The sequence below is a fragment of the Vanellus vanellus genome (assembly GCF_965231255.1).
Source record: "Vanellus vanellus genome assembly, chromosome: 28".
NCBI classification, from domain to species: Eukaryota; Metazoa; Chordata; class Aves; order Charadriiformes; family Charadriidae; genus Vanellus; species Vanellus vanellus.
This window is the reverse complement of record NC_138933.1, coordinates 2100810-2113086: the sequence shown is the minus strand read 5'-3', so window position 1 is coordinate 2113086 and position 12277 is coordinate 2100810. Positions and strand designations below refer to the sequence as shown.

General features: G+C 63.6%; 1 protein-coding gene across 2 annotated transcripts; it reads right to left on the bottom strand.

Annotated features, from left to right (window-relative positions):
- Positions 1 to 7594: 7594 nt before the first annotated feature.
- SUOX (sulfite oxidase) lies at positions 7595 to 10404 on the bottom strand. Of its 2 annotated transcripts, XM_082496508.1 has the most exons (4): positions 10161 to 10404; positions 9933 to 9975; positions 9681 to 9828; positions 7595 to 9158 (listed from the first exon to the last, which is right to left on the bottom strand). In XM_082496508.1, the coding sequence occupies exons 2-4, from the start codon at positions 9962 to 9964 to the stop codon at positions 7728 to 7730; spliced, it is 1611 nt and encodes a 536-aa protein (XP_082352634.1). In that variant the 5' UTR covers positions 9965 to 9975; positions 10161 to 10404; the 3' UTR covers positions 7595 to 7727. The 2 variants fall into 2 exon arrangements, with proteins under 2 accessions (XP_082352634.1, XP_082352633.1); XM_082496507.1 differs by lacking the exon at positions 10161 to 10404 and having other exon boundaries at positions 9933 to 10150.
- Positions 10405 to 12277: the final 1873 nt, after the last annotated feature.

The following is a 12277-nucleotide window of genomic DNA, read 5'->3' as shown; positions in this document are numbered from 1 at the left end:
GCCAAAGCACTCAGCTTCATTTTATCAATGAAAAGAATCGGGATTTTGGGCAACGAGAGTGAATGCTAACGCACCACGCTCTGCCGAGCAGCCTCGCAACAGCCCTTCCAAAGACCACACCAAAATAAAAGGGAAATCTGCCTTATATTTTGCTGCTCGGCACCCCACAGAGATAATGAACATTTTATACATTCAAATGGCTTTTATTTGTCAATTACTCTGGCTGTTTAAGAAACAAAATGAGCCCAGTTTTAGAAACAGGAGTTTTGCTGTTTAGAGCTGGCTCTAATTGGCAGTTGATAGGGTCGGAAACGGAGTGTTTGCTGCAGAGAACAATTAAAAAAAGCGATAATTTGTGGAGATGAATCGCCTCCTCAAAAAAGAAAATCAACGTGATTTGCAGAGTGTGTGCACACAAGCAGCAGCAACGCTGTCCATTTCCCCCCGGTTCTCGAACAGCCGATACCCCGCAGACCGTGAGGCTTTCCAGGAGACCTCGGGACCTTTTCTGAGCTGAAAGAAATCGGCCGCTCCCTTTGGATGGTGCCCCTTTTAAAAGCAGATTTTTAACAATAACTGCATCTCGAATGAAGCGAGTTGTACTAGTCTTGCTCCTGGCAAGGCACCGCTCGAGATAAGCGCAGATGCGGACAAGGCACATTAGGACGGGCTTATTACCCCATCGGACCCGACTTCTCGCTTGACGTTAATTAAGAAGAAACGCTCTCGCCGTGCTGCGCTTAACTGCAGACCTCACACGGCGGCTCGCTGCTTTTGGGGAGGCTTTGGGCACCCAGCCCAGCGATACCCCGTGGCACATCCCACCCAGGGTGTTTTGCTGCCCATCCCTGCATGGTGTGGTGACAGGCGAGGCGAAGACACCCCTCCTCCATCACTGGGACCCCGGACCCTGAGCCCGACCGGGGAGAGGGAGACACCGGCTCCGATCCTGCCGGCAGCCGGACGCAGACTCCCAGACCTGCTCCGAATCCACAAGCAAAAGCTGCCCTGTATCCCGGGCTGCCACAGCCACCATGGGAATTTAAATTATTTATAGGGGCTGCACAGGATAAGGAAGCACAAGGGCCAGTGCCACAGCACCCACGCTATTCCCTCCCCTGCCATCCGTGTCTCCGGGGGAAGGAGGACATCCCGGGGCCGTACCTCTGCCCTGCCGGCAGCCTCCCAGCCAAGGAAAAGCCGAGCACTCCAGAGTTCCCCTTCCCACCCCAGAGCGGCCATTAACTTCACGAGATGAAAATAATTTACGTTGAAATCTCTCTCTCTCTCTCTCCCAAGCGCCGGGTTACACAGGAGCTGTGGTTTAAAATGCATCCTGCAGCTTTATTTTTCTTGAACCCGTAATTCTGCTTTTCTGCGCTACGCACACCCGCTCGCAGATCCGTCTGCTTTGCACAAAGGGCACGGCAACGCACTAATAAAAATCAATTTTGTTTAGGAAACCCTTTCTCTCCTGTACTCTGCAGAGGCCCTTGAAAATATAAAATAAAATAAAATAAAAAATAATAAAAAAAAGACCAAGCACCAAGCGACTGCCCGACGGGCACTGGTGAGCACGCGGCACGGAGAGCTGCCGGCATCGCCCCCTCCCGAAGCCCTCGCCATCCCCCAGGGACCCGTCACAGCCCCGGCTTGGGGCTGAGCCTGGGGACCAGCAGGACCCGGTGTCCTCCCTACACCACAGGCAGCAGACAGCGAGGAGCGAGAGCGAGAAATTATTTTCCCCCCGAAGTAATCAGCTAATAACCAGCCAAATACAATTGAGTTGAGGAGCCAGTTCTGTAACTCCTACTTCCTACTCCTGCACGCGGTCTCATTAACTTTAACGGGGTGATGTGCAATAAGAGAGAGTGATTCCTCACTCCTTTGTATTTTAAAATGGGACCCAGAGAAAAACACTGGGAGGGTTCAGGAGCCCCGAGCCACGTGTGAGCGGCTTTTTTCCTTAATTTTGACTGAGCGTGAGGCTTTCGCAAGCAGGAATTGCAATTTAAAAAAAAAGCACCTAGCTCGCATGAACCTGCAGCTCTGCAGTTAACGACAGCCCATAATTAACCTTCGGCTAAATGCATTGTCGCTTGTTCCCAGAGTCCTCTTAGTTTTGAAAAGCATCGCAAAAAGGCTGCGCAGCCGGACTGACGAAACCTGGTGTCACAGCCTGGGTGAAAACACGTTCCTGGGAGAAAGGGGCTGTTTCAGTGCTGGCGCGACGGGGAGCGATGCCGGCCGCCTCCCACTCCCCCTCGGCACCACCAACAGCCGCCCTCCATCTCCACCGGACGGGCAAACCCTCCCCGGTGCCCTCGGAGCAGAGCCCGGCGTTCATCCTCTCTCCGGAGGGGGGTCCGGGTCAGGCAGCGCAGCGAGGACTCGGACCAGGGACAAACCTCCACGCTCGGGACCGTCGGGCGCAGAGAGCACGTCTCCGTCTCCGGACTTTTCTTCCCAGCTTTCAGGTGTGATCATCAGCTTGGGAATCGGAGGCAGAAGCGCGATAAAATTAGAGCAGAGTGCCTTCAGCGCTGCTCGACGCTCTCCTCCCCTCTGAAATAAGGACTTTTCCCCAAGTGGCAACACTCAAGGAAAAAAAAATAAAAAGAGACTCCTCCGAACTAGCCCAATTTAAAAAAACCTCCGTCTCAGCATGATGCAATTGGTGACCGTCCTTTGCACTAATAACAGGAGGCGGCTGCAGGCGGCCAGGCCTGGCTCTGCCCCTCCTGCCCCGGGAGAGGCGCCGGGTCTCTGCTTCTTCTGGGGATGGCAGAAATGTCCTGGAGACGGGAAAAGTCTCCTAAATCCCGCCAGCCGCACCCTCCAACACGGGGCTCCCATCAGCTGCCTCCAGAGCCCGCTTTAACCCCCATTAGCCTTATGGTCGTTAGGAGAGTCCCCTTATTTTCTTCCCTGTTTTCCTCTATTTCTCTTAATTTCTCCCCAGTGCTTCTGGTTATACCTCAAGCGCTGTGAAACGATTCTGAACGCTCGGCACCAGCTGCCAAACGCTTCTCCAGACACCCTGACAGCACCGAACGCCACCCCAGCCCAAAGCCACCGACGTATCTGCCAGATTATTTTTAAGATGATAACACCAGCCCCCCCCCCCCCGGGGGTAAATACGCAGCTCCTGCCAGCCAGAAACCACCCAGAAAAACAGCAAAACCCTTCGCTCTGACCCATTTCTCTGCTGGTCCGGCAGTGTGACTCGCCGGCAGGGATTGCTTCCCGAGAGGTGACCAGTGGGTCCCACCCTGATTCTGCTGCTCCCAACGCCTCCCGGACATCCCCACATCGCTCTCCGTACCGAGGTTTGGCTCCCGTCTCCCCGCAGGACAGCTCGGCACGGCGCTGGCGAGACCGGCGTCGCCGGGAGCAGCGAGCCCACGGCGAGAAGAGAAGCGGCACGTGCAGGGGGGAGACACACTCAGGGCGAACACCTCCGAGCCTCCCGTCAGGGTAAGAATTAGTAAGCACTGCAAAGGTCCCTGCAGTTTCTTTTTCCCAACCATTGTTTCCATTAGCTGCCGTTTATTTTCCAACGTGAGGACTTTTTTTTCCACCTTTGCTGCAAATAGAAGCTCACCAAACGACCCGGCCGCTCAAAACCACCGAAGTTTGTGCCATTGGAAACGCTTCAAACAACCCCAGCGCAGGGGAAATGGCTTGCTCTCGGGGAGAGCCCCCGGCCCACCAGCGTCCCTCGTTTAAATGCCGAGGCAGCGGCTCTGCCGCGCGTGTGCCGGTGCTCTACAGCAGCTGGCACCAGCGGGGCCGAGCCGGGGAAGACCCCGGCTCAAGGGGTTCAACAGAGGCCGAAGTGAACGGAGCCGCCTCTCAAAACTGAAAATTAAAGCGTTCTGACATGTTTTATCCATTACAAAATAGTTCCCATTGTTTCCATATTTTGAAATATATTATTTAATAAGATGAAATGTCATTGCTAAAAAAAAAAAAAAAAAAAAGCCTTCATGCAATGCTGCAGCTGGAGGACAGCAGCTGACAGCTCTGCGCTGCTGAGCTGGGGACAGACCCCCGTCTCCTCCAAGGCTGCACCGGAGCGGAGCGACACCACGCAGTGCTCGGGGAGAGCGGAGCAGGGCTGTTCTTTGGCTCCTGCTTCAGGGATGGGAAGGAAAATGTCCTACACCCCACTGCTAAGCATGAACACCGGGGTCTGTCACACCAGCCGAGCTGACGCGGCTGCTGCATCCAACAGCAGGAGCCTGACCTCGCAGCGGTGTCCTGAGCCACAAAGACGGGTTCGATATCACCCCCGTGACCCCCTCAGGTCATTGATCGGAGACCGTCTCCCAGATAACGCCCATGTTTCAAGTGCCTTAACCCAAGAACTGAGCAAACACGGCTGCAGTTTCCATCCCTTTTATAAATAAAACAGGGGAAGAGAGAGGGAAAACCCACTGAGGATCCAGACCAGCGACCGAAGCCAGGTCCAGCAGCAGGCAGGTGAAGCGGGGATGCTGGTTTTCGCTAATATTCACTGCCTGGAGAAGCTCCTCCCCGCTGGAACTGCTCCTAACACTAACACGACAGGACACGAGCCTTGCCCACTCACTGATACAATTTTGTTTAAAAGCCTGCTGATGGAAAAAGCACCATAAACCAGCGCAGTGTAAAACGTAAAATTCTTCGTCTGAAACACACTCCCGAGATCCAGCAACTTCAACAAAGTTTGAATTCAAAGCAAACCCAGCGCCGTCTTCTACCGTGTCTTTGTTCAGCACCTACACCCGGGTTGTGCCCTCTGGGCATCACCACAATGCGAATAAATAATAACCGTGAGCAACAACGCCGAGCCGACAAAAGATGAAAAGACGTTTCAGGAGACCGCCCTGGCAGCGAGGGGAGGAAAGAGAAGTTCCTTCTTCAACACTTACTGGGACGGACAGACAGATACGGACGGAAAGAGACCCTGGCCTGTAGGAAGCGAAGCTGTGCTGCGCTTTCAATGCCATCGTTTGCAGCCCAACTTCACTAACGACGCTCACACACGTTTTAAATGGAACTGATCCACTGAGAGCGGAGAAGAATTAATCCTCTGCTGGATGCTCCCTCCTCGCGCCCATCCTGCGCTGGCTGCCCTCGCGTAACCCCGCTCCGTCCTCGGAGACCGCGCCAGCCTCGCGGTTCCCCTAATTCCCCTCAGGAGCTCAAGCCACCGCTGTGCCAACAGAACCAGCGCTCCGGTGCCCCACAGCTCCGCGGCTCCTCCGGACACCGACACCTTCACGAGGACCCCAGAGCCCCGGCCAGCGCATTGAGGCCGCTCAGGCACCCACTGTACCCCGGAGCTCAGACTCCAGAAGGAGCAGCCACCACCGGAGAACACGTTTACGGATACAGCTTTGGCCCAAGAGCTTCCCCAGAGCCGCTGCTGCCTCTCCCTGTCCGCCCCAGAGTCTTTGGGTCCCCCAGTCCGTGCAGGGCACCGGGTGCCGGGGCAGGGCATTGGCATGAAGCTCCTCTCGCTCTCTGCCAGCAAAACGAGTTGGTTCTTGGCACCGCAGCTTCTCTTCGGGGGGGATCGAGAGTACCAGAGCCAGGCAGCAGCCGGGACACTGCCTCCGGGCTGGGGGGGACTCTTACCCGCTCCCTGCTCCTCCGGAGCCAGGTGCTGCCCGTCCCGGTGTCCCCCCTGCCCGGGGAAGGGCTCCAGAGCTGCTGCAGAATCAGTAAGGGAGAGGGCAGAGGGAAACTGAGGGGACAGGGAAACGGGGGGCGAACCCCACATCGGAGCATCCCTATCGCACAACCAAAGAGGAGGCTCTGGCTGGTCGGGAAAACCCATCCCGGAGCCAACGGCTTCCCCCAAAATGCAGTGCCCACCGCAGCCGTGACCACGCAGCCAGTGGCAAAGGGGGGGCACAGTGGTGCGGAAGAGGTTCCCCCCCCCCAAAACCCCACAGGAACATCCCCTGTCCCCCCTCCTCCGCAAACCTGACAACGGAGCCGGAGAAGGGAGGGAACCGATCCCGAACTGACGGTTTCCTCCACAGGAGAAGGACACAGAACTTCGGGGGGGGGGGGGGGGGGGGGGACGACGACAGACCCCGCTCCCCCCACGCCCGGGGCCAAGGCAGCCCCCAACGCCCAAATGCCATTTCACAGCCCAGAGCCGAGGGGGGGTCCCCGCGGCCCCATCCCCACCGGCGAGGGGGGCGAGATGCCTCCATCACACACACCCCCCCCCCGTCCTCCACAGCCAAGTTTCGGGGCTGGAAGGAGGGGACCCCCGCCGGCCCCGGCCCCCAGCCCGCCCGGGGAAAGGGGCTCAGGGAGGAATTCGGGGCGCAGCCCCCCCCGGGGGGAGGTCCTCACACCTCCCCAAAGCGCCTCCCGCCCTCTGTCCGCCCCGAGGCACGGACCCCACTCAAAACCGTGACACCCCCCCCGAGACATCAGCCCGCAGGAGACGGACACCCCCAGCCGAGACCTCACGACCCCCCCTCAAGCCCCCCCCCCAACCCCCCCCCCCCCAGGGCAGCTCCCGCAGCCCCCATCGCCCCCCGCCCCGGTAACACCCCGCTCCCCCCACCCCCCCCGACAGCCCCCCCGCCGCGGCCCAGCCGCCCCCCCACCCCGCCCGGCCCCCCGACACCCCCCCCCCTCTCACCGGCGGGGCTCGGGGAGGGCCCCCCCGGCCCGGCCCGGCCGCGGGGCGTCGGGGAGCGGCGGGGGGGGGGGGGGGGGGGCGGGCTCAGGGGCTCGGCGGCGGCGGCGGCGGCGGCTCCATCGGCGGCGGCTTCACCTGAGGAGGGCCCGGGCCCCCCCGCCCGCCCCGAGCCACTTCCGGCCCCCGCGCGCAGCCAGGCCGCGCAGCCGAGCGCCGACGCCCTCGAGCCGCCGGGAGGGGGGCGCCGCGGCCGCCATGGGCCGGCACGGGGGGGCTCAGCCGAGCGCCGGCGCATCGAGCGGCCGCCGCTGCCCCAGGGGCGGGCAGCGGAGCGCCGAGCGGAGCGGGGAGCGCCGAGGGCATCGATGGAGCCGGCGGGGGGGGTCGTGCCGGGTCGGTAATCGATAGCCGATAGCCAATCGATAATCGATAATAGATAACGTATCCGCGGCGCACCGAGAGGTACCGGGACGCCCCGAGGTGGCCATCAGGGGGTCCGGTACGAGGGGGGGGGGGGCGTCTGTGGGGCCGGGGGGTCCCCTCGGAGCGGGGGTCAGGAGGGCTGGGGGGCGTACGGGGGGAGTTGTGCCCCATCGGGAGGCTGGAGGGTCCTGGGGGGTCCCGAGGGCTGTAGGGTCATGGCACATAGGGTCAGGGGTTCTATAGGGTCAGAGGTTATATAGGGTCCCATAGGGTCAGGGGCTCCCATAGGGTCAGTGGTTATATAGGGTCAGAGGTTATATAGGGTCAAGGGGTCCCACAGGGTCAAGGGGTCCCACAGGGTCAAGGCGTTACGTAGGGCCCCATAGGGTCCAGGGGGTCCCATACGTTCAGGGGTCCCACAGTGTCCCAGGGTTACCTGGGGACAGAGGTGTGTAGGGGCAGAGAGAGTGTCGGGGTCCCCCAGGGCCACCGTCCCCGTCCCGCTGCCCCCGCGCTGCCCCAGGAAACCGCCGAGTCCATAAAACTGCGCAATCTTTATGGAGCCACTTTCACACGTCGGGGGCTGTAAAACGCGGGCGACCTTTGAGCCGCCGCGGCGGCTGCCAGACAGCGGCGAAAGCTGCCGGGCCGCTCAGCGGGTGACGGTGACGCGGACGCGGTGCCAGGCGTTGCTGAGGACCCCGCGCAGGTTCCAGATGGGCGCCACGGTGTCGGGCTGCACGTTGTAGCTGCCGTCCACCGCTTTGCAGACGATCTCCAGCTCGGCGCCTGCCGTCACCGGCGCCTGCAGCTCCCACAGCGCCCAAGCCCAGGCGCGTCCCGGCACCGGCCGCTCGCCCGCCAGCCGCGCCACCCGCCAGGTCCGCCCACCATCCAGCGAGACGTCCACCCGCACCACCTCCCGCCCGCCGCCGCTCCAGGCGTAGCCCTTCACCGTCAGCTCCCCCGCCGGCACCGCCGCGCCGGGACGCGGTTGAGTGATGGCCGACTGCACCGGCAGCTCCTGGATGGCCGGCGCCGTCTTGTAGTCCACCGTGTCCCAGTCCACGCAGGGGGAGAAGCCCTTGTAGTCGTTCTGCTGCCAGTGGCTGGGGCTCTCGGCCGGGCTGACGGCCACGCGCCGCAGCCACTTGACGCTGCGGGCGCCCACCACACCGGGCACCACCACGCGCAGGGGGAAGCCGTGGTCGCGGGGCAGCTCCTGCCCGTTCATCTCGTAGGCCAGCAGCACGTCGGCGGTCCGGCTGACGGCGCGGCCGTAGGGGATGGAAGCGCCGTAGGGAGCGCCCCCGACGTCGGTGTCCAGCCCCTCAAAGCAGACGTGCCACTCGCCCTCCCGCTCCTCGCTGAAGCCGGCGTGCAGCAGGACGTCGCGCAGCCGCACGCCCCCCCAGCGCGCCGTGCTGATGGCCCCGATGTCCCACGCCAGCCCCTTGACGGGGCGGACGCGGCTCATCTCGGCCCGGCGATTGCCGGCGCACTGCAGCGTGGCCGTCACCTCGTGCTTGGGGAAGCGGCTGCGCAGCTCAGCCAGTGACAGCGAGACCTCCCGGCCCCCCGGCCCCTCCACCCGCAGCCGGTAGGAGCCGGGATCCACCGTCGGCACCGGGAGGTGGTTGCGGGTGAAGAAGAGCTCGTTGGGCGTCAGGAAGCGCTCGCCCAGCAGCTCGGCCGGCGGCTCGGCGTTGAACGGCTTCTGGCTGCTGACGCGCAGCCCGGGGTGCCGGGGGGGGTCCCCGGCGAAGGGGTCCTGGCTGGCGGCGGGGTCCGGCGGCGCCTCCTCGGGGCTCAGCTCCCCCACCTTGTACTCCCGCAGCAGCTCCAGGACATGGGGCTGATTGTGTACGGCGTAGAGGGCCCAGAAGGGCTCCAGGGCCCCCCCGGCCGCCAGCAGCACCTTGTCGGCCCCCCCGGGGTGCAGCTCCACGAAGTCGGTGACGTCGAAGACGTCGGTGCCGTGGGTCACCCAGACGCGGTCCCGGGGGGAGCGGTGCCGTCCCACCTCCTCCCGCGTGTACCGGGGGTACTGGGGGGCGGGGGGGGCCTGGGCCGCCTGGGCGACCTGGAGGGGGGGGGGTCCCATTCCCGTCAGTGGGGAGCACTGCACCCCAGGGCCCCCTCCCAGGGGGGTGCCCCCACAACCCCCCACCAGGACCCTGGGGTCTCCCCCCAAAACTGACACCCCAGTGCGGTGACCCACAGCCGGGGGGGGACATGTCACCCCCTGTTCCCCCCTCCCTCCCTAGCTGGACCTCGCTGTCCCCATCCCAAAGAAGGACCCGGGGAGGGGGGTGGTCCCGGATGATTTGGGCATCCCGGTGCTGACCCCCCCGGAGACCCAGCGCCCCCGGTGCTGTCCCCCCCCCACTCATCCCCCCCCGGTGCTGCACCCCCGGGCCTCCACCGTCATGGTGCCGTGTCCGCCCCCCCCCAGACTCAGCCCCCCCGGTGCCCCCTCCCAGCGGTGTCCGCCCCCCCGCAGGAGCCGTTCATCCCGGTGTTGCCCTCCCGGGACTCAGCACCCCCTCCCCGGTGCCGGGACCCCACCGCCCGGGTGCCGCCCCCCCCGTCCCCCCCCGCTCACCCGCCGCCGCCGCTCTCCGTAGGCCAGGACGGCCCCGAGGCCCAGCAACGCCGCCAGCACCGGGGTCGCCCCCCGGTGCCCCCCCGCGGCCGAACTACCGGGGGGGAACCGGGAGCAGCCCCGGCGGGGCAGCGGCAGCGGCGGGAGCCTGCGGGGAGAGCGGAGCTGAGACCGGACGGGGACCGGGGCGGGGGGGGAGGGGGGAACGTCGGGACGGGGGGACGCGGGGAGCCCCGACGGGGCGGCTCCTACCTGCGCCCGGCGACAGCTCGGAGCAGCAGCATCGCGGCGGCACCTGGGCGGGAGAGAGCGGCTGGGGAGGGCACCGGGAACCGGGAACCGTTACCGGGCGGCGGCGGGGACAGCCCCCGCGGCGCCGGGAGAAGCGGGTACCGAGAGAACTGCGTGTGGCATCACTCCCCCCCCGCTGCAGTGCCCCCTCCCAACCCCGTCCCGGTCCCGGTTCCCCGCTTTGCGCACCTGCGTGACGGCTCCGGTAACGCTACCGCCCGCCTGTCTCTACCCCTTTAAGAGAGGGGCGATGGGCGTGGCCTCCTCGGGGGAGGGGGGACGAGCCCTCCCGCCACGCCCCCGCGCTGCTAAAGAGGGGCGGCGTAGGCGGGGCTTCCCCTCGCGGTGGGGTCCTCTTAAAGGGGCAACGGGTGGGTGGGCTTAAAGGGGCAACGCCGGCGGGATTTAAAGGGCCAGCGCTGCCACCGGCGGGGAGGGCGGGGGGGGGGGATTGGGCCCGTTCTTCACCACCACCACCCCCCCCCCGGGGCGGGTGAGAGCCGGGGGCGGCCACCGCCCAGGTGGCCGCTGCGATAAGCGTTATCGGGACAGGGCTGGGCCCTCACACCGGCTCTTGGCACCGGGCAGGAGCCGGAGCTGTCGCGGAGAGACGGTGCCAACAGCCGGTGAAGGCGGTGTCCAAGTCAACCCCCCCCACCCCAAAAACCCCTCCCTGAGCACACAGACTGGTTTGGGTTTTTTGTTTGTTTTGTTGGGTTTTTTTTCCTTCCTTTTTTTGTTGTTTGTTTTGGTTTTACTTACATTAAATACAGCGGTTGAATTCTGTTACCATGATTGTTATTTAAATGCGAAGGGAGGAGCTTTCTCAAAGCCAAAAAAAAAAAAAAAAAGAAAAAAAAAAAAGAAAATAATAATAACAATAATTATCATCATCAGAGAAGAAGCAGAAAAAGAAAAAGAGTGAGAAAAGCTGCAGTGTCCTCATTTGGTCCAGGGTTTTGGCCAGAAGATGGTGTGGGGGGGTTAAACCTCAAACCAGGACGTGGGGGATGGCGGGAGGGTTAGGGTCACCGCGGGGGGGGGGAATGGGGTACACATCACCGACCTGGGGGGGACTCCCTCAGCCGCACCCCGGCACAAGAGAAGACACAACCGTTGCCCACACGGCGGCACCGGCACGGCACAGTGAGAGCAGCCCAGCACCGGGGGGCGCGGGGGGGTCTGGGGGGGCTCTGCCCCCACCGTGGGGGGCTTCATACGAGAGCGGTCCCTCCGCCCCACAGCCACGGGAGCCAGCGGGTTCCCACGCCACCCCACGACCCCGGGGGGCTCCCCCGGAGCCCCCCCACCCTGCAAGCAGGACCCCCCTTGGTGGGGGGGGGGAGCCTGGCCTGTCCCTGAACCCCCCCGGGGAGCTGCCGGCGGGCGCTGGGAGCGACAGGATGCGGCTGCGGAGCTGTGAAGCACAGCCCAGGCGGTGCTGCCCTCTGCAGATGTGTCCCACATGGGGGTGTCCCCGCTCGGGGGTGTCCCCGCAGCCCTGCCCAGCACCCCGGGGTGCCGCCTGCCTCCCCCCGCAGGGACGGGGGGGTTCTCTCCACTGCTGCGACCAACCGACGGCGCCTGGTACCGTCCCGACTCTCCCGCATCGCGACTGAGGGCTTCTCCAGCCAAGAAAAAACTCCTTGTGGGGGGAAAAAAAGCAGAAACACAAGAGGTCAGCGCAGTGCCCCCGTCCCCTGGTGTCCCGGTCCCCCTCTGCCCCCCCCCAGGGCTCGGCCCCGAAGGACAGAAAGGGAAAAAAAAAACCCCAACCAAGGTGCATCTTCACGGGACATTTCCACGACTAAAGTGCAAACCAGAGACACCCCTCACCCGCCGCGGGGCCGGGGACAAACCGCCGAACAAGAGGGGAGAGCCGGGGGGGGTTGGCGTCGGGATCACCGGAGGGACACCGCTCGCGGCCGTGTCGTGCGGCGAAGGTGGGGAAGGGTTGCAGCGACAGGTGCTGGGGGGGCCGGCGGTCACCCCGCTGCCCCCCTCCCCCTGTAAAAAGCCCCCAGGCACTTCCAATCCTCCAGGAAAAAAAAAAAAAAAAAAAAAAAGGCCACCTAGGAAGAAATTAAGGACACTGCAGCTTTCCTCCCTCCCCTCCCCCCGACAGCCAAACAGAGGAAACAGGAGGGGGGGGGGAATCAAAACAAGAAATCCATGACAGACCCCCTCGGAAAAATCCATCGTTTTCCGGAGGTCTCTGGTTCCAGCCGGTTCGCCCCGACGGGAACCGGCGAGGCTGACGCTGGCACCTCCTCGGGTCTCTCCCCACGACGGGGAGGGCGGAAGGA

Excerpts from the sequence above, each read along its gene's own strand:
- SUOX (XM_082496508.1), bottom strand. The coding sequence starts at position 9,964 with ATGCTGCTGCTCCGAGCTGTCGCCGGGCGCAG. Across the intron at positions 9,829-9,932 it reads CGAGCTGTCGCCGGGCGCAG|GCTCCCGCCGCTGCCGCTGC; the intron begins GTAGGAGCCGCC and ends CTCTCCCCGCAG. Across the intron at positions 9,159-9,680 it reads ACGGAGAGCGGCGGCGGCGG|GTCGCCCAGGCGGCCCAGGC; the intron begins GTGAGCGGGGGG and ends CCCCCCCTCCAG.